This window comes from Periophthalmus magnuspinnatus, chromosome 3 (assembly GCF_009829125.3).
Source record: "Periophthalmus magnuspinnatus isolate fPerMag1 chromosome 3, fPerMag1.2.pri, whole genome shotgun sequence".
Lineage (NCBI taxonomy): Eukaryota > Metazoa > Chordata > Actinopteri > Gobiiformes > Gobiidae > Periophthalmus > Periophthalmus magnuspinnatus.
In genome coordinates, this window is record NC_047128.1 from 29,462,565 (window position 1) to 29,484,837 (window position 22,273).

General features: G+C 39.4%; 1 protein-coding gene across 1 annotated transcript in view; it reads right to left on the reverse strand.

Moving 5' to 3' along the window:
* The window catches only part of LOC117392261 (MAM domain-containing glycosylphosphatidylinositol anchor protein 1), a 133,184-nt gene that overhangs the window by 15,536 nt on the left and 95,375 nt on the right, over positions 1-22,273 (reverse strand). Inside the window, exons 10-15 of the mRNA XM_033990315.2 lie at positions 18,241-18,507; positions 17,969-18,117; positions 6,316-6,496; positions 6,219-6,242; positions 4,846-4,998; positions 4,109-4,270 (exon numbers count right to left, since the gene is read on the reverse strand). Coding sequence (XP_033846206.1) covers positions 4,109-4,270; positions 4,846-4,998; positions 6,219-6,242; positions 6,316-6,496; positions 17,969-18,117; positions 18,241-18,507 — 936 coding nt within the window. The remainder of the gene's footprint in view (positions 1-4,108; positions 4,271-4,845; positions 4,999-6,218; positions 6,243-6,315; positions 6,497-17,968; positions 18,118-18,240; positions 18,508-22,273) is intronic.

Genomic DNA, 22,273 nt, shown 5'->3' on the forward strand with positions numbered 1-22,273 from the left:
GATCTTTGTGTTTAAGTTACACACAATTCATCATGGGTTTCGTCCACATTTGTACATTATAACATTTTATGTAAACCTGATTTGTGCACAGATACACATACTATCCTTGCAATGCGCCTGAATGTAGACTATGTAACTTTTCTGGTGGAGGTCTGCCACTTGCTTGTCTCCAATGAGACAAGCAGGTTATCGCCTTTGCCTATTGCCTGAAATCTTGGTTTGTATTTAGCTATTCATCTCTATGTTGTACTTATTCAGTTGTAAACATTTTTTATTACTTAAAAATACCTGCATTATTTCTGATAATAGGCTCTCGACCTGACCTATAACTTTGCCATGGATGTTTATTGCTATACTGCGTTATATACCTGCAAAACAATCACATCTCCATGCAGACAAGCAGGTGAAGGGAACCAGAAAAGTTACAGAGTGCACCTTTAATTGAGTTCGTGCAATAAATATTAAAATGAAGTCCGTAATGAGGGCATAGAGATGGGAGCATGCGCTGGAAGCCGTAGTGAAGTGATCGACTCTCAGATAGATCTCTAAGGTGAGAGCATGCATTTGTCTTGTTAACGACCCTCAGCCTGGGCCTAATTGGAACATTAACCAACCGCCGTTCTCTTTAAACAAATACACAACTGCAGCTCACACTAATATACTGCGCTCATAACGTGGCTCAGTCTGTGTGCTTATGGACTGCCAGAGTGCACTCTACCTAAACATGCGGTTAATTGTGATGATTACAAATGAAAAACAAGCTGCAGAAGTTCATATTACATGATTTAAATGACTGAGGTAAAGACAGATCTGTGTCTGTTTGTGCACACTTTACAGTTTAAAGATGCACTATTTAACTTTTCTGGTTGAGTGTATGACTTATCTCCACTGATACGTTATTGCAGCAATTTGGCATGTTTTTAATTGTATTTGTATGAAAACACATGGCAGGAAATGAATGTCATACTATGGAACATTCAGGCAAAGTAATAACATGTCCATGGTGACATATCCCCCATCAGAAATGTTACATAGTGAGCCTTTAAATAAGAATAGACTTTAAAGCAGTTCTGCTTGTGTACAAGTCTCTTCATGGCCTAGCACCAAAGTACATCTCCAACATGTTAGTGCCATATGAACCATCTCACACTCTGAAGACCTCAGGGACCGGCCTCCTGCTGTTGCCCAGAGTCAGGACTAAACATGGGGAATCGGCGTTTCAGTTTTATGCAGCTAAAACCTGGAACAGTCTTCCTGAAGATGTGAGACAGGCCTCTACTTTGACAATGTTTAAATCCACACTCAAAACCGTTCTGTTTAGCTGTGCACATGACTGAAATGTTTTTTATTCTGCCTCTTCTCTTTTAATAAAAAAATTATGATTATTTGTGATTAATTATGTTTTTATTTGTTTGTATTGTGATTTTAATGCCCTTTTTATTCTGAAAAGCACTTTGAATAAGCTTGTGTACAAATTGTACAATAATAAACTTGCCTTGCCTAACCAGTTTTTCTGTTATATTTAGTTTCATTTAGTTTAGAAGACAGTGAGCACAGCAGTAATGATAACCACAAAAACAAAGACAAAAACAGCAGACTTACAAAAAAACTGAAAACAAAACAAAAAAAATAAAATTTTCAAAAAAAATTATAAAATGTTCTCATAAAATCTCTGAATGGACATGGTCCTGGCAGTACTGATACTAGCTGTACATATACAGACGCTCTTCTTCTCTGCTAAACAAGCTCCATCCTGTCCACTTTGCCTCTCACCACTCCCACCTACACAGCTGCTGGCAGGGGTAAGAGAGAAGAGCACCCTGATAAGAAGTCTATTGATTGGGCTGAAGTAAAACACAATATGCTGCTGAGAGTGTCAGTGAAGCTGCAGACAAGGTATAGCTCTATCAGGGCTGTAGTCATCAAGAGAGCAGGGAGCGGGGATGTCCAACAACACAGACAAACACACAATTACATACAATTAAGCCCATTTGCTACCTCATAGACTTGCAAATAGCTGCTTGCCATGGCTTCAATTAATGTGATTATAAATGAATCAGTGAAAGATAGACAAAGGCTTTATGCTAATTATCAATGAGGCAGTAACAAGTTTTTTCAACATGAGACAAGCATATACCCAGAAAATACGTATTTTGTCAGAGGTTTAAATTAGGTTGTTACAACGTCAAAATTAATCTGATTTAGTCTTGTTTCAGTCGTTTATTTGACACATTTATCAAACATAACATGACTATATTTTCTTTTATTTAATTCTAGCAATAGTTAATTAGCATTCTCTTCAGTCCAGCTTATAGTTACACAGTTTTTCAAGGCATATAATAATCAACAGCCCCATAACAGATCTTTTAAGGCTCTGCACAATATTTCTAATCATTTATATTGCTTAACATTATGTAAAAGCGTCGTTAGTCCTTGTCTGCTCTCAGTTTACTTGCCTGTTTACAACCTGTTAAACCGTACATCAGTTGGAGATGAACACAGTCCAGGAGCCTTGTATATGATTGTGCCAATGGCTATGTGCAACCATGAGATGCTGTTGCAAAATACTAGCCAATGCCAAATACAAATTAATTAAAACCTGTTTATTGTAGCTGCCAGCCAGCAAAAAAAGAAAAAAAGAAAAACTTTTCAAAAGATAAAAAGCAGTATGATTAATTGTACAAGTTTAATTGTAAGATTAATTGTAAGTAAATCAAATTCTTAAAAAAAAGATTAACAAGATTTATAATTTCTGAGTTTTATGTATTTTTGAGGGCACTACAAACAGTCCATAGTAAAATGTCTGCCACTTACTTTGATCCACATTATTTCTGTCTGATAATGTGGGTCTGTATTTCCCACATCATCACAGATAAAGCAGTTCTGAACGAGTAATGACTCAACCTACAGTATAATGTGATGTACACCCATTATATTTTCTCACCAGCGCAGCATGTTGACAACTTGATGCCCAGTGTTGTCTGTCTTTTATCATCCTCCACTCCACCCCTCTTTCATGTTTGCTCACATTCTCACCATTTTCTTTTGCTTTAGTCCTGCCTGTCCCCTTGGCCTCTTCGTTAACCTCATGTGTTTACTTTTAAAGAGCAGGCTGCAGTACTTCCTCCTTCCTCTCCATTGTCTGATCCCGTTTCTTTGTGTCATTAAGAGTCCCCCTGTGTTTCGCCTGCACAAGTGTGTGAGATCTGCCAAGGTAAGGCAATTAAGACGACGACAGATTGGAGCAGACCGAGAGAACAGAGCGGAGCTGGCCAGAACTGTAACAGACTGAACTAATGCTGTGGTACTGGTGTTGCATTAATTATGTCAAACTAAAGCTCTTTTTAAAGCAAATATTAATATTTATAAACACACCGACTAATAATTATCAGTCTTACTTACTTCGATTGATAAGATAGATCAAATTATTTCCAAAGTGTAGGAAACGTGTTGCTACAAACCATCTAACGTGCTGGTATTGCATTGGGAAATACATATAAAAGTTACGCCAATTCTGTGTAGAACTTATATTTGAGACATTTGTAAAGCCCAACTTTTGTATTTAAGAATTTCAGAAGAAGAAGAAGAATATAGCAGGTCATTTACTTTCTATATCTGACAGGCCTATTTTTTCCCTAGAGGTTAGAAAGTGACCACACCTCCTATATAGTCCCACATACTGTATGCTGGGCCACTGTACTCCATTGCTTCTGTGTGTGCAGGTGTGTGGACTACAAGATGTATGCATTCTTGTGGTGTGACAGAGCATATTATGATGAACAGCTCCCCCCAATGACTGATTGTGTCTTGCCACTGCCATAAATCACACACCCACTGCCCCCTTCCAGCACCAAGCACCAGCAGAAATCCAACTTTGGTAATACTCCTCTCTGTGCTCTCCTTTCTAGCTTTTACAGTGTAAACTTGCACCTACAAAACTGCAGAGGACGTGTTCTAGTACAAAGGTCAAAGTTTACCGCCATTCCAAACCCCAGTAGTACCGAAAGGAAGTAGATACACCATTGTCTAATTTCAACACATGTCTGGAGGCGAGTGGAGCTGAAGTTTTGTAGGTTTTAATATTTTTGTGAGGACTTCCAGTGCTTACCTATGTGTTTGCCCTTCATGTGGTAGTAGAAGGACACGCAGTATGGGACGCGGCCAGACCCCTTGGGGCCCCTGACAGAGGTTACATTAAAAAGTGGTGACAGAAGACGGGCTCTGTCCCCTTGTACTCTGGGGCGCGACGCTTCAATGTACATGTAGTAACCTGGAAACAAAAGAAGACTGATTCAAGTTATCTGTGTCAGAAGTAGCCTGGTTTGAAAATACAATGAGAAAAATGAAATTATGATTAATAAAGTTCCCTTTTTTAAATTCAGTTAATTAAAAGTACATTTATTTTTTATAACTTTTTTTTTGCTGTAGGCAATGGCACAAATGTATTTAAGGCATTGAACAAAGAATAAAATGGCATGAATTCATGTGGCAACTGATGTATAACAACAATTACATTTAACAATATTAAGTTACTTTCAAAATATAATGCTGTGATACTGTTACAAATACACAAATATAATTGAATCTAGTCTCCTGGCAAATTATGGATATTTTTACATGTGTTTAAATGTCAGATAATGTACATCTCACATTGACAAATAAACGAATAAAAAGGTAACTTCAACTAAGTATTCACAGCAAGTCTGCTCCACTGTAAGATTTATTATGCTAAATTGTTTCTTGATTTGGTTCCTTAAATTCAAACATTATTGAGCTTATTAACATGTAGCCGCTAAAAGAATTATAGTATAAATATTTGATATCCCACTTGATGTATGTCCTTACCCTCTTTTGTTCCACTGCGGTCAGTCTCTGGGCCAGTATTGGCTGAACGTTTAGGATTCTGTGTCAGGTGATTCTGTCTCGTCCAATCAAACACATCGCCGCGGTCCTGAGAGAAGCCACATATGCGCCCGTCCTCGAAACCACAAACGTGATCTGCAATCAAAGAGAAAGCAACTTTCATGAGTAACTTTGTATATGTTATGCTCCTTATTTCCTTTTATATGACTGTTTGACTATTAAAAACAAGAATGTCCATGTAATGTATGTGGGAGGTTATTTCAATGCTGCATACACAGATGAATTAGATTATTATTATTATTATTATTATTATTATTATTATTATTATTATTATTATTATTATTATTATTATTATATATTGTAATTTGTCAGATAGGCTACATCTGGTTACCAGTTGTAGTTACTAATGCTCTTTTTCATAGTTGATAGTTTTAGCTGTGAGCTGGTTGGAGCACACTGCGGCTGCTCTCATCACTGCTGTCACCTTTCCTCCGGCCCATCTGGAGAGCAGTGGGATTATCAGACACTAAAATGATAATTGACTCAAGTGAGCCATCTTGAACAGCCTGATCCCTGAAGTTTCTGGACTTACACATAGCCAATAGTGTGTTGCAGATGCATATGGCTACTGGTCCCCAAGAGGGCAGCGCGCGCTCTTTGTTTTTCAGACCTAATCTATTACCATTCACATGCCGTTCCAATACATGCGCTGCTTTCAATTTGCACTGTTGTTTTCACAGTCTGTTCCAATCTGCTGTTGTTTTAATTGCCTCACCCTAGACGAGCCAACTGTCATCCCTGCCAGAAAATGCTGTGTGTCTCTTAATGAAGAAGATAGACAAGATGCAATTGAGTGAAGGAGGAGAGATGGTGAAGGAGACAATGAGAGGAGGGATAGAGTAAGAGCTTAGATGGACACAGACAGCACTGACATACAACAGGAGGAGATAGAGCAGGGTTTTTATAGCCTATAATGAAGAGCCTGAGCATGAAGTGATGTGAAGCCAGTCTTCATAAAATAGCTTAAACCCTTCTTCCATCCACGTGTCCTTAACCAGTCTCCTATCGTCCAATTATGACCACTCTTTCATGACATTTAAAATGTCATGGGCAAGCTTCTTCACACATCCTGCCCCTGCTCTGCACACTCCAGTCTGCTCCATAGCAACCAGATTTAATCAAAACCAAAGCTGGGTCACGGCAAAGTTTGTCTTCTTCACTTAGTTGTGTTGGATCTATTTGAAAGATATGCTCTGAATTAGCATTGAAATTAAACCAGAGGTCCTAATCTCCTTTATCATCACTTTGGGGTCACAATAACATGCAGTTGGGCTGTGACAAGGGGAGAGTCTTACCTGAAGGTCTGGGGTATGTGTAGGCTAGAAAATAAGAAACATATCCATTATAATCCAATACAAAATCCACTTCTATTTAAATGAGAAAAACACTCACGTTCTGAATACTGAATGATGCGGCTGACGTAGTCCCCCGTGCTGTAGGTGGTGATGGGGGCCAGACGGACCTCGTAGGACAGAGGGATCCTCAGGTCTGTGATGGTGTAGGACAGCAGCACACCCTTCTCTGGCTCTTTACCTTTGAGATTAATCTGTGTGGACAGCAGGTTCTGCTTGTTCTACATTTAAACACAAACATATGGACATATGTTAAAGTGGTTAGACAGATACATGGACACTATCAGTTTGACTGTGTCATTCAAGTATTGTTACGGCATATTAGTGCCATATGAACCATCTCACACTCTCACACATGGGGAATCAGCATTTCAGTTTTATGCAGCTAAAACCTGGAACAGTCTTCCTAAAGATGTGAGACAGGTCTCTACTTTGACAATGTTTAAATCCAGGTTCAAAACAGTTCTTCTTAGCTGTGCATATGACTGAAAGGTTTTTATTCTGCACTTTTCTCCTTTAATGTTAATTTTATGATGCTTATTTGTGATTATTTATGTTTCGATTTGTTGTATTGTGATTTTAATATATTTTTATTCTCTAAAGCACTCTGAATTACCTTGTGTACGAATTGTGCTATACAAATAAACTTGCCATGCCTACTGGCAAGGTGGGTGATCTCTCAACCGATAACCATTCAATCCCTTCAATTACATGCTGCACAGCAGCAGCAGAACCCTCAGCCACTCAGCCTCTCCATCACCAGGCCCAGTTTTAACTCATGGCTAATCTACCTGCACCAATCGGTGTACAAGTCTCTTGTAAATCATATATAGTTTACATAATATCCATATCTCCTTCTGAATGGTATAAGATCAGTTGTGCCTAATCAGGCCACTGGAAGCTTCATGGTGTTAAAAACAACTCAACAGCTCAGATGGACGAGTTGTTGTCTCTCACCCTGTTTTAAGAGAAGTAAGGTGAGTGCGTTTTTTGTTTGTCGCACTTTTAATGGAGCTATGGTGGTGTTATTCCATCCACAGAGAGGGGGATCCATTAGCTGTGTATCTGCGTGTGATCCCAGCTACTTAAAGACCTGACAGTGAACTCAATCTAATGCATTAGGTCAGCCACTCCGCACACTCCTCAGTACACCCACTGAACACCATTATCTGCTAATGTATGCCTGGCTGGATACTGCACATGGAACTATGAGTGTTTTGTACTTAATCTTGTTCACGTGTTGGAAATGAATAGATTTGGGTTTTTTTTTAAGCTTGCTTTAACACATGCACAAAGAATGGTTTTAAAGCCCATATGCTTTCTGTTTCATTCTGAGGATATAACAATAAGTAAGTAATAATTTCTATACAATAAGTAAGCAACTATATTTTCAAAGATGCGCTATATAACATTTTTCTATAATGTGGCACCAAATGTATCTATTTCCATGGAGACAAGTGAGCAACACCAACAGGTCAAATTCTGACCTCGCTCATGGTAAAAATGCATCTCCTGTTAAAGAATAAAGTCTGGACTGACCACTGCACTGTGGAACATTCCTGTCAAAGCAAAAACGCCTCCATAGAGACCATCAGGAAAGTTACATAGAGCAACTTTAACTGTCATTTTTACTTCTCCAGCAATTTTTGGTGTTTACTACCAACTTATTAAAATGATAGAAAAGCAATTACATCTTAAATACATCAGTTAAGTCAATGTTCTCCTGTAGGCAGCCTTGATATTACAACAGTATTTTTAGCTTTGTCTGCCCTGTTCTGGAATGTTTACAAATCCCCTGTACTCTGACATTCAAACCATAAGCTGTAATTGCCATTGATTGTCCTCTCTCGTCTAAAGCGATCATCTGTATTGACAGACCACAGTGCCTCTCCACGTGGCTGCCAACTGTCGGCTATGTTTGGTCCATCTCCAAATACTGTTGGAGCCCCAAACGCCAGAGCTGGCAGCACACACAATCACATCCTCCCCTCTTCACCAGGCTCCATGCCACTAATAGTTGCTTTTATTTATTTATTTTTATTGCTGGTTGTACTTGTTTCATTGGCAGTCTCTTTAATTGGTCCTGCTTGCACTATAGTTATAAAACATCCTTGTCACTCTTTCTGTATTTTTAAGAAACATATTTACATTTATTTTCATTTTTTTCTTTTTGATTATTTTACTAATACGTGCAGTACAGTGTGAACGTGTGAATGTTACAATACACATAAAGAAAAGTATATGAACACAATTGACATAAAATAAATAAAATGTTACACACAAAATAAAACCAGAGCCTGGAGTAGTTCCCAGAGATCTAAGCATTCGAGAGAAAACATTCACTTATTCACTTGATATAAACATTTACACACAGCTCATAGAGTGTATGAAAAGTGCATAATAATGAGGAGTATATCTGGATGGAGAGGCTAGGCTTATGTAATATGGATAGTGTTTGTGAAGCAGGAACCGCCAAACTGGGGAATAAGCCTGGAGAGCAGAAAAATGAGCTGCAAATTTTGAGTTGATCGTATCACAAGGGGCAGCTCTGCAACACTCAACTCTGCAACATTTAAGAAAAAAGTATGTTTCTAAACAGTAGTATTTCTAGTCAAACATGTTTATCTTTTTCTTGTAATATATTAAAGGCTAAATGATGTGGTTTCAAACTAGGGTTGCACAATATATTGCAATCAAACTGTAATCACAATTTGAGTGATTATTTAATCTAAAAATTATACTTGTGTAAGAAAATGTGTGATCTCCAGTGGTAGGTTTTTCAAAGGTCTTCAGAACCTCACCACTAATAGAAAGTTGCTTATGTCTGCTAAATTCTGACCTCAAGATCATACCTATAATTAAAAAAGCAAAGCCACACCTTCAGGCTAAGGCGTACATAATTATAAAAATGTTTTACATAAATAAGTTGTAGTTTTGTTTTTTCTTTGTCTTGTCAAAACCCAGTTTAAGTCCACTTTTCCTGATGATCCTCTGGGATGACCGACTCATGGAAAATGTACCAATTTGTATATATATATATATATATATATATATATATATATATATATATATATATATATATATATATATATATATATATATATATATATATATATATATATATATGTCGTGACTAGTTTTGACACTAAATTTTGTATCCATTAGTATTTTGTTTTGACACTCCCTTGTCCGTCACACTGCCCTCACCAGGTCAGCGGTTGTAATGCGGGTCTAAGTGAGTCTTGTAAAAGATGAGAGATAAGCAGACGCACAGTGAGTTACACATTTAAAGAGGCAGGGGGTTTGATGGATTGATGTGTGAGTCCATGAAGTATGGTATTTGTGACATGGTGGGGATTGAAATCTTTATACACATACTCACATCATGGGGACCTGCCTTCCTTATGGGGACAATTATCAGGTCCTCATGGTGTAAATTCTTCATTATAGAACTCCTGCAGTTGTTGTCAAGTAATACCAGCATGCACCTCCAAACCCCTTACAGGCAGGGAGAGTGGCCGAGAATTCCCATAGAAACTAATCACATCAGCCGTAATGAACAAACTTTATCGGAGTTTCAGAGATTGTGGATTATTGTTGTGTACTGAGATATACACATTATGAAGGGCACATTATGAAGACAGACTGAGCCTTTTACCGGATATACAAAACTCCAGATTAACGTGAGAAGTGAATTTCTGCAACTAAAGGTTTTATCAGCCAATCATCACGTATATTAATTGAACTGCAAATGTGTTTATTTGGTTTTATTTGAATTACTTAACCATTGTATCATAACAATTAAAAAACAGTATGGCTATTGCAGATTAGCATTAGTCAATTAATTTGACGAAAGAGAGTTTGAAGAGAAATGACCCACTTTGCAAAACGCTGCTCATTTGCATAATGATGCTGAAAAAATAAAATCACAAACCAAAGTCAAACCAGTGTTTTTCGGGGGTATATTTTTCACAAACATTGCGAGGGACTTTTTTGATGATATAGGAGGTTTGAAATAAAGCAGATATCACACATTTAGGGCACAGAACAATGACAAAGAAACCCCAAAAGCGGACTCTGTGCCATTCATTACCAATAATTCTCACCAATTCTGCATCCCTATCAAATTGAATCACATGGATGCAGGAGCTCTATCAGATCAACAACATGATTTAAAGTTAAAGGTTAGGGAAGTAGTAACCATGATTACAGTCAACAGGAAATGATTGTAAGTCAGTGTAGCATTCCCAAGACATGCGTGTGCCACACATATACACACATGAACCTGTGCCAGACACTGTTTTCACTGGTGTCTCCACTTCACTGTCAACAAGGAGCCAACGGGACAAAAAAGTGTGAAAGGGGGCGAGAGAGTGAGATCGAAAGTTCAGCTGCTCTGACAGAAAACGGATCGACAGGCTGCTTTGGACTACAAGAGAAAAATGGTCATGAGAACATGTTTACGTTTTAAAGCAGTTTTTCTACCTCCATTGAGTAGTGTATGCAGTGTATGCAAACACTGAGGCAAGATGGGTTAAGTGATGACCTTCAAGTTCATTATAGCTGTTCAGTAGTGTGTAACTGATGTCCTTTGTATGTGCAGACTTTCCTGCATGACCTGGTGTGATAACATGCTTACATTATACACATCAATAAGTAATAGGTTTGAATTATTGTTATAAGGTTCTTTGAAGTATTCCTGGAGATGAATAAGTAGGACCCCATACTTGAATTTCCACCTGTCTAAAATACTAGAGGCATTACAAAATAGGCTCCAAAGAGTTTTAATTGTATTTGTATCTATCTTTATTAATACAGGGAGAGCCCAATGAGAGTACTCAAGACTCTTTTTAATGAGCTCCTTGTTAAAGCATAGAATGATACAAACAAGACAAATAACTATATAGGTTCATTTAAAACATTAAAATTCTTTTAATCAGTGTACCATTGAAGTGTACCACTTAAATGTTTTTTGTTTGTTTGTTTGTTTGTTTTTACTTAAAAGCATATACATTTTTAAAGATTTATGAATTTCATTAAATTCTTGCTGCCGCTTTAAAATGGCCCAATCAGCAGAGGGAGCACATGCATACAAAACGGTATCATCTGCATATAAATGTATGAGGCTTTCTCCCCAATTGCAACAAATGGAATGAATAAATAGAGTAAATAGTAGTGGGCCCAAAATTGAGCCTTGGGGAGTTCCTTTTCTAAAAGTAAAAAAAATAAATAAAATTGTTGAACCGATCGGCTACTACTGCCTGAGTTCTGTTTGAAAGATCATTTTGGAACCATATAGTTTTAGTTAATCAATAAACCGTGCTACACAATCTTGTTTGTCATCAAGGGCTGTGAAATGTCCTTTAAAACTTTAGACTATGCCCTTTTCTGAAACCTGAAGACTTCAATTTAAAGAAATTGTAACTTGATTTGCAACTAACTTTTCTAAAACATTTTTCATTGTCTCACCTTTATATAAAGGTAAAATGTCTCATTTTCCATAATTATAACTACTATAATAACTATTTAAATTAAAATAATAAATTTAAAATATACAACAGAGGGTGAATTAAATAGAGGGCAGCTAGTAATCGAAGTTTAGGATCAAGGTCAGCTCCTGTGGCCTACTTTATGGAGCAAAATGCATTTAACACCTATATTTAAGTGAAAATCTGACTATCTGCCAGAAAATTTGATTCAACATAATCAAGATCAGAAGGATCACCATTATTATCCAAAGCATCACATACAGAGATAAAATGCCCATTAAAAGCATCACATATTTCCTCTTTAGAATTTACAATAGCGAAACCCAATAAAATATTGGTTGGTTATGTATGAATACTGGATTCTGAGAGGGATCTTACTGTCCTGCAGAACTCGGAACTGTCGGATTTCTGTGACTCTATCAGTGCAAAAATTATCCACAAAAAGAATTCCTAGAACACTGCAGTAACCCTTCAGTAAGACGTGAGGTTGGCGAATCTGACTAAACTTCAGGGCATGGGAAATGAAAATGGACCAGACATTACTGCATTGCATTCATCACTTTAGGACCATGTCAATAAGCAACTCTGGACTGTTGTGGTTTGATGTCATTGGAGCCGATGTGCACTATTATAGTCGATATGTCCGCAAGATTGGACAGTGTGTCTCTGAATATGGTGTTCATGTGAGATCCCTGAACTCAAGGGTGGCACTTGATTTCAGCCTGTGGGATGGCTACAGGGTGTACCATAGACTAAGCGATGAGGAGCTGGGGGCAGGCCTTAATCAATGAAGGACACTGTTCTCTCACCATCCGAGGGTGATGACGTAGGATGTGTGGGGCAGAGTTGCTGATGTTGTGCCCGTGGGCACTTGGGTGGCAGGAAGTGTAGCCTTGGCTTATTCGCACATGTCGGACAATGAACAATCCAAGAACAAGCACTGAAGGGTTTTGGCTGGACACTCTGCAAGAAAAGGTTGAGATCCCGGACACTGTGTCTTTGCACTGATCTGTTAGGTGTGTATATGCTGCGCTCACGCCTGGGCGGCGGCTGAGTGATGATGGAGATTTCCTCCCATCCAAGACAGGCTCCAATTGTAGTAATGATGCAGAGATTCGTAGGACATTGTCATGAGGCATGTATCTCTGCTCCGTTTTTGCCTCCCGTGTGCTCTCCCCCCTCCCTCACCTGGCTGTACCTGGAGCTGGGCGGAGCCCTCGGCTCCTCCCGCGCACACCTGTGTCCCATCAGGGTAATCACCACCACCTTCCGTGCTTAAGAGGAGCTGGGAGAAGACATTCTGTGCCAGACCGTCCGCGTGTCAACGTGATTATACCTGCTCTGTTTTTGCATTTTTGTCTCTTGTCCTTTTTGATGCTAATTGGAGTTTGCTGCCTCCCAGGTTCCGGTTCTCCTGGCCTCCACAGCTCCTGGCTTCTGGCCCTGTTCCTGGCTCCGCGCTCCAGCTCTGGTATTGTCTACTCCTTACCTTCACCTCCCTGTCTTGTCCTAGACCCCGGCAGTACCATGCCGGTTCCTGCTCTCCTGTCTGCTCTGGCTCGGCTTCCTCTGGTTCTGGCCCCAGTCTGGTCTGCGTCCTGCTCCCGGCGGATTCCTGTTCCCGTCTCGGCTTTTCCCCGATGCACCCCTGGCTCTTGCTCACGCTCTGCCCACGGCTCTTGTTGGATTATTGAACTATTATTTGTACTTTTCACTAACTGTAAATAAAACACTGTAAACCTGTCCTGAGTCCTGCACGTCTTTAGTCCACCCCAACCCCGCCGTTATGACAGACACGTATTCATAGTAACCAAGTGAGGCTAGGCATGGCTCAGAGAACAGACCGATTGTGGTGGAGGTGCAGGATGAGTGGACAGTGGGGGAAATGCTCAGGATCCAGAACATTAAATTTGTTTTGGAACAATAACCTATCGGCAGGAGGGGAGCAGGAATCAGGGTCTCTGCATGCCCTCTTGCTGTCACTGGGAGGAGAGATGGAGTGCCCGATTAAGATTAAATGTCCACCAGTCCTGCTGTAACGGAGTTGAGCTAACTGGAGCATTGGGTTTTGCACCCAGTGGATCCAGGGGTTCTCCAGAGAGATAGGAGTTCGAGGACCTGATCTTATGGGCTATGGACACTGCTTTCTGAGCCGTTTCCCGGATATTGTGCTGTGTCCGCTAACTGGCTGCTGGTAGTGGTGGCTGCACTTTGATCAAAGATAATGGCCAGTTCTTGCTAATCCTCCTGAATTTCTTATAGAGATTCTGCAGGAGAACACTGGTGTCGTTATTAGATGTAAGATGAATCCGAGACCTAGCTATATGCTGTTGTTGAAAATGAATGTGAGAGCTCCTGTTATGGAGCCCTCACAGCGATTAGATGGTAAAGTTGGTTTAGTACAAAATGAGCCAAATTTAATGGTAGAGGCCAAGAAACTGGGCCTGCTGTGGTTATTCAGATCCGAGTTGTAGAGAGATGGGTCACCTACACACATACTGCTTAGAATTAAGGCCAGAATGTTCTATCTTAGTCTCATTAGACCAGAGAATCTTATTGCTCACCAACCTGGAGTCCTTCAGGTGTTTTTTAGCAAACTCCATGTGGGCTTTCATGTGTCTTGCACTGAGGAGAGGCTTCCGTCAGGCCACTCTGCCATAAAGCCCGACTGGTGGAGGGCTGCAGTAATGGTTGACTTTCTAGAACTTTCTCCCATCTCCTGACTGCATCTCTGGAGCTCAGCCACAGTGATCTTTGGGTTCTTTTTTACCTCTCTCATCAAGGCTCTTCTCCCCCGATTGCTCAGTTTGGCCAGATGGCCAGCTCTAGGAAGGGTTCTGGTTGCCCCAAATTTAAGGATTATGGAGACCACTGTGCTCTTAGGAACCTTAAGTGCAGCAGATTTTTTTTTTTTGTAACCATGGCCAGATCTATGCCTTGGCACAATTCTGTCTCTGAGCTCTTCAGGAAGTTCCTTTGACCTCATGATTCTCATTTGCTGTGACATGCACTGTGAGCTGTAAGGTCTTATATAGACAGGTGTGTGGCCTTCCTAATCAAGTCCAATCAGTACAATTAAACACAGCTGGACTCCAATGAAGGTGTAGAACCATCTCAAGGATGATCAGAAGAAATGGACAGCACCCGAGTTAAATATATGAGGTTCACAGCAAAAGGTCTGAATACTTATGGCCGTGTGTTATTTCAGTTTTTCTTTTTTAATAAAGAAAAACTGTGAAAAAAACAATTCCATGTTTCTCTGTCAGTATGGGGTGTTGTGTGTACATTAATGAGGAAAAAATGAACTTAAATTATTTTATCAAATGGCTGCAATATAACAAAGAGTGAAAAATCTGGGTCTGAATACTTTCCGTACCACTGAACGTGATCAAAACACAAAACACAAATAAGTTACATTTTGGTAGTCAGTTGTTGACTTATTGAATCTGAGTCCAGATGTATTTAAGGACAAACAATAAAACCCCGTCTATGAAAGGCCAACACAAATAACAGTTTAATGGTGAAAGGGAACAGGATGTACACCTCCCTGCGTAACCTGGTGTGAACAAATGTTTCTCTGATACATCCATAATTTATACATTAGGTTTAATCTACAACTCTAATTCATTGTGTATACTGTATATTTTTAATTCCTCATATATATGATAATAGGGCTGTGTTTGTGTCCCGTCATGCAGAAAGAGAAGCTGTTGTTCGACACGAGGTACACTAAGCTCCCAGTGTAAATGATACAAACAACTCCCATCCATCCAGTAGAGGCAGGTAGAGCAAGACGGGACAACAGAGTGCAGTGAATTAAGAACGCAAAAACATTATGTATTGTTGTTGTTGTTGTTTATGTGCACTACTTTAAGGAGCCTGGTACATGCTAGTAAAATAAGAATATAAACAATGATTTTATTTCTCTATAAGATTCAAATATCTGTACGCCATCTACTGGACCAACTCTATATATTTTAATACAAGCTTGATGATTCAGTGAGGAAATGACCCAAGGTGATACAATTACAAGTTATGGATATCCAACCTGCTATAAAATAAATAGGGCTGAGGACTCTGCAAATAGAGGTCAGCGTTCTCCAAATGCTTAGCTTAGATATGTTGCAGTACATTTTTATTCAGGTATTTGTATACAGTATACATAGTAAACCATAGAAACTAGTGCAACACATGGTCACATTAGAGGTGGATTGTGCGAGGATCCTTTATAGGGCCTGATGTGTTGATTGTCTTTATAACATATTGTGCATTTGTTTGTGTATGTGGGGAGTGCGTGTGTGTGTGTGTGTGTGTGGGTGAATGCGCGCACAACTCCACTGAGACTGTGCATCATTTTGTATGTGCTAAAAAGAAGAGTGTCAGGGCGTTAAGAGGATGAGCTGTGGAAAGTGCAGCTGAAATAGATGGCTTGTGAAATTGAGACAGTATTACATTCAAATGTTCTCCTACTCTATTTAATACTCCAGAGAACCAGTGAGATCTGTTGTTTTTCTTTCATTTGCATCTTATTTATCTTTTTCACACTCTTTTATTCACTGCCTCGCCATCTGCTTTTTGCTTTTGTTTGGCTGCCTCCAATGCATACATAAAAACAGCAGGTAAAATACACGGCAGCTGAAATAGACTTTAACCAAGTTTGAGGAAAATCTTCAGAACGCATTAAATCAATTTTAGTGCTACGACTTGTGGAAAGTATTTATTAGGACCGTTTCAGCGACTTCCAACGCAAAATATCCTGGCTGCTATTGTAGATTGCTTAAAAGACAATGCAGAAAAAAGTAGAAATTGCAGAAAATTGGGAAAAGGAAGAGAAATCTTTTTGAACACATGCTGTCTTATGGCCACTGCTCATTTCTGTGTGTCTCATGAGTCTTACTTAATAAGGTAAGCAGCCAACTCTTAAAGTAGTGTGGGAATTAGCTATTCATCCGCACTAAAGCAAGCTGGCAGACCCGGCATTTCCTTCTGCTCTTCTGTCTCACACAAATGCAGGCATAAACATTCTTAGCCTGCTCTCTGCTGTATTATTCACTATTATCCTTCTGCTATTGTGATTTAAGGACATTAATCTATAAATAGATCTGGGCACAACACAGAGGTGAATTAAGGCTGCTCTGTTAACAGGGGTTTCCAATTTAATGTCAGAGGCTCAATAGGATGCAGTGATTTATTTGGAAGTTTGGTCCAAGAGGAAGAAAGAATCTGATATGTAGATAGAAGACCATAAATGTAAAAGTTCTACACAATATTTCTTTGAAATTAAAATTGTGGTAGTCAGACTGCCAGTTGGCACAGATTGGCAGCCATGTTACCATCAGTGTGTCCAAGAGCAGCTAAGGCTACAGAAGTAGATAGCAGGGTATGGACAGTGAATGAACAATGCATGGACAAGTATAGCATTTATCAAGGCCAATACAGTAATTATATTAAATGTACTCAGTGTTATTATGAATGTAATGTTCCCTATTGCACAAACTGTTTGCAATATCTTATTACTTGCTAAAAGATTGGTGATGCAATATCTACCTACAGCTAAGAGTCAAGAGAAATACAAGAGAAAACCTTAATCTTAACCCTATGGGCTAAACACGGAGATGGGAAGAACAGCAAAAGAATCTGAACAAGATGTACTTGTGAGAGAATGTGAGAGATGTAACTAGTTATTTTTACTCCTACTATTAATTTCATGGCAGTCTGTGAGACAAATCAGAAGTGAAAGTACATTTGAACCTGAGAGACAAAGGTAAGTAAGGTTAGTAATGCTGTGCATTGCGAGTACATCTCTACAGATGTGAGATTATGAGAGATGTGTGAGAGAGATGATAAATTAAACAAACCAAAACAATACAGATGGTCAATGTTCAGTCTTAATCTTGGTCATAACAGTAGTAGTGGCAATAATTCAGACTAGAGAAATGAGAGAAGATGCGCATAGTTGTAATTCAGCAGTGTACAGAGCCATTGATTGGCTGCACACACACTTGACTCTCCCTGAGCTCATAAAGCCATGTGTTTACTTAGCACTGGAGACTGGAGTGCTCACTGGCAGACCACATGCACTTGCACAAAATGAGTTCTCAACCAGACCATTCACCATTTGTACACAGACAAGACAGACATTTGCTGTGATTAAAGTCAGGTGGACATCAATTTACCATTTTGGTCAAGTAGTTACTTTATTACCTTGCGAACATTTATCCAGTAGCCAATGATGCTGTCCGTGGCCTCAGGATCTTTCTGTGTCCACTGCAGATTGTAGGAATAGTTGTTTCCTTTAAGAATTCGCACTGGATTTGGTGTGTCGAAGTAGAACTCTGCGTTATAAGGCTGTGCTGTGAACGTACAGACCAAAAAGCATTACTCTCTAGCAAGCTCTTAAATAAATAAGCAACAGGCAGAAACTGAACGTTAATTACAGTCTTTTTCATAAATTTAGCTTTGATGCTTTTACTCACCAGAGACATTAAAAGTGCATGTGGATGTTCCGGCGCTGTTGCTTACTCTGCACTCATAGGACCCATTGTTGGTAGGTTCAAGCTTTAATTTGAGTTCTGGGGTTTCCTTTAGGTCCGGCATGGGCATCCGGATGAAGTCCCCATTGCGGAACCAGCGGATATCAGTGAGGCGAGGAGGGTTTGCGCGCAGGACGTTGCATCTCAGGGTGACCATCTGGTAATTCCTAGAGCGTACGTCTTGATATACAGGATCTAAGATTGGGGGATCTGAAACACAATGGAAAACAATGAACGCCTTATTTTTATGCATGCTCTTACTTTATATTTTCACTATTATTATTCATTGTTTTATGTTGCACCGTACCACCCGAGTTCCTAGTTTGCGAATTTTGTTAACTGACAATGGCAATGCAACTTTCTGACTCTGAAAAGCTTCTTAAAGGTGAACTATGCAACTCGTCGGGTTGGAAGTCTGCCACCTGTTGTCTCCATATGTTATTGCTTGCTCCACAGATCTAGCGTTCAAGTCGGCATGGCCATAGAAATGTTTCATGCCATACAAAGAAACATTACAGAAAAGTTGATTTTTGAGGAGATATTTTTTCAACAAACAAAGTGTGATGAGTATAAAATTGTGTTATTTGTAGGTAACGTTCAATGGCAGGCTGACTTTCAAATCCAAAAAAATATAACACAACTTTTTTCACTTCCTATTTTTTGAGTTGCAGTTGCATATTTACATTTATATGAGAATTTATGAGCACCAGCATGTATTAGTAGGCAGCTCATACTACTGCCTGTCTATTTCCCGGCTTATCACCTCACGGTACCAGCCCTTATTGCTTTCCTACATGATGTGACACCGAACAAATGTTAATTGCCAGAGGGCCATCTCTTTGTGCTGCTAACCTAACCTAACCAGCCATAATTAACCTGTCAGCGCGACGCATGGCTCCCTAGCTAATAACTGACTAGCTGTTTCTGCCTCCGCCCTGGGGTCAGCCAATGCACAACACAGCCAAATTACTTTGCCACAAATCACAGCCCACACGCTTCACCCCTGGCTAATCATGAAGATAATAGACAAGATGCTAATGGCAGGAGCAGGGAAGTAATGGTGACGAGATCCAGTGTTAAGGCCCCCCGAGGAGAGGCTACACAACTGCAGTCTCTCATGAATCAGGTTCATCAGGCACAGATGTGTAATTATAGACTAATCAATGTTATGCCTCCAAATTAGACTGATAAAGATACGGAAGGATGGAAGGAAGGAAGAGAGATGAAGGGAAACAACAAGGACACTGCTGAAGATAGTGCTGAAGTTTGTAATAATAATGCCTATCTTTTAGTATTTTTTTCCAATTGTTTTACTATAGGCTACAAGTTGTATCTTAAATCTTATAAAAGTCTTGCATAAAACACATACCGACTGTACTGTAACTGTACAGCAACAACAGCAATTGTTACTGAATTTCAGCCTTTTCAACCTTCACATTTAGTTAAGAGTAACAAGAAGAAGTAGTGTACAGATAAAAGTATTTAACATTTTTCCTGATTTGCTTAATTTCGTAATAAAATGATCCTCAGGAAACTGTCTGAACTAATTTACTTGAGCAAGAGAACAATGATTGCAGTCCTATGTTGAAAGATACTCTTGGGGGTGTTGTATTTAACTTATAGAGAGTAAATCTATTCAAGGTGAGTTGATATATTTTTTTTTTACTTAGTATTTACTCATTGACATCCCAAACTATGTTACTATTCTATGTATCAGTGGCTCCTCGATACTTATGAACACCTATGTATATACTATGCATGAACAGTCAGTTTGCTGCCTTCCATGTGACAGGCCTGAGCGATGGTTCATGGTTCATAGGTCAGACTATAATCCCATAGGCTGATTAGTGTGTGGTCACATATCAGGCACACACACACACGCATACGCATAAACATGTGGCTCTGACTTTGAATACATGAGGACAGGAGGGACGTGATAAGGGTTTACTTCGATAAAGCAGCCGGGTCTGTAATCTGCGTAATAGTTGTGCTAAAAAAATGTTACAAAACTTTTTAGATTTGTTGTACTTCCTGACAAATGCAGACTGGAAGCGAGGGCAGTGGTTTTGAGGATAGTCTGACCCAGTTGTTACACCATTATGATCTGGAGAAATTACTCAAAGCTTAATTGGCCGTTTATCTTGTTGCTACATGGACTTTCAGACTAAAATGTCCACTTGGTGCCTAGATGCTTTTAACTGGCCCGAATCTGTATTGTCCCTCATGGCTGTCAACTGTCATAATGTTGTGCTTGTTGATCGTAAATACTGTCTAGTCGTAGTTTCATTCTTGCAATACAACCCCTCTTGACTTTCTCTTTTCATTTTTGTATCCACGTTGTAAGTTCAGACAGTACTCCACTGCAATGTGTCTTAGTCATAAGCCCATAAACCATGTAAAGACACAACAAATCACTCTCATCTAAAGCGGCAAAATGGAATCCGTCCAAGAACACAAGACTGACCAAGGCAAACATTTACAGTATACAACAGCAAAATCAATTTACATGAGGCTCGCGGTGGTGGGGGGGTATGGGGTGGAGGCGAGGGGGGCATCAGAAACACCTCTTTAGGAAGAAAGACAATAAAGAAGACAAATGACAAGGAAAGTGTGGTGTGAGAGAAATGGAAGATGGAGTGCGTGTGGCTGGGAGAGGGGGAAAAGGATGCAGGAAGCAACAAAAAAGAGTGACAAGACAGAGAAGGGTCCTCTCCCATGGCCGGCAACTCGCTGATTGATGATGATGAGAATGGCAATGAGGAAGAACAGTCACTCTGCTCCGAGGGAAAGATGGCACTGGGCATGTAAAGGAGGGAAGGAAAGAAGGAAGGTAGGAAGTGTGGGAGGCATATCCACTTAATTATAATCTGCAATGAAAAATGATCTTATCCCGGGATTGATCAACAGCACTAAGTGGAGGAAAGCGGATGGACAAGGGAATAAGAGGAGGAGAAGAGATGGTCATCACATTACCACTCCCATTTGGAAACTGTGTACTCTTGTGTCATGGGCATGTCTTAGTCACAAAGCTGGCAATTAAGGGCAAATTGGGGTGTTTCTGCTAAGGCTGTGCAATTAATCAAATTTTAATCAAGATTGAGATTCAGTCACTTCTAACTGTCTGGGTCTTTTTAACAGAAAGGTCTACAGCTTATCTTTTGTCAATGATAGCCTGTAGTTTAGAGGTTCATACTTTGGAAGAAGAAATGTGACTAGTTTGTGTTTGGTTTGAATGCAGTTGGAATTGTGTTTTGTTCATGTTCAGGAAATTTGTATTGAAAAATATTTGTATTTGTTTTTAAAAAGTCCAACACAAATCTAAAATTGTGATCAATCAATATGATGAAAACATTACTGTTCTATTTAATGTCACTAATTCACCTAAAACAAGCTGATAGTTGGATTTATAAAAACAAGAGAAATCGAGCAAAAGTACAGGTCCAAATTCCCCAAGAGTCAAGCAATTGCATCAGTCTTTCAGGAAACAGATTTATACAATTTCTATCAAGGCAAAGTTATCTTAAATCAGACCTATGTGCAAAATTGACTTTTTAGGGCTTTTAACCATGTTGTAGTTGTTTCCCCTTATCATTTACCCTCTTGAAGTTGTTTTTGGAGTGATTTGTGCATGTTTGAGCAGTCTTTAATTGCTTATTTTCAAGACGCCATAATGTCGATCAATCCCCGTTTTCACCGCCACCAGCACAAGTCCACTACTCTGTACTTACTTTGTTCCTCAATTTTATTTTCTTAATCAATGATACACAGAAGATTCAGCAGCATTATGTAGTCATTTTGGTACAAATGAAAAAAAATCTACTCGCTAAAGTGTTCTGCAGTTATCCATCAGAGGTGCCAACAACTTCGTGGGTCTCGGTTGTGACGTCAGCTCCCTTTGGGCACTGCAGTTTTCTAACGTGGAAATTAGCAGACTTGTTTCTGTTATTAAGTCGTTTTACATGAATATTGTGATTTA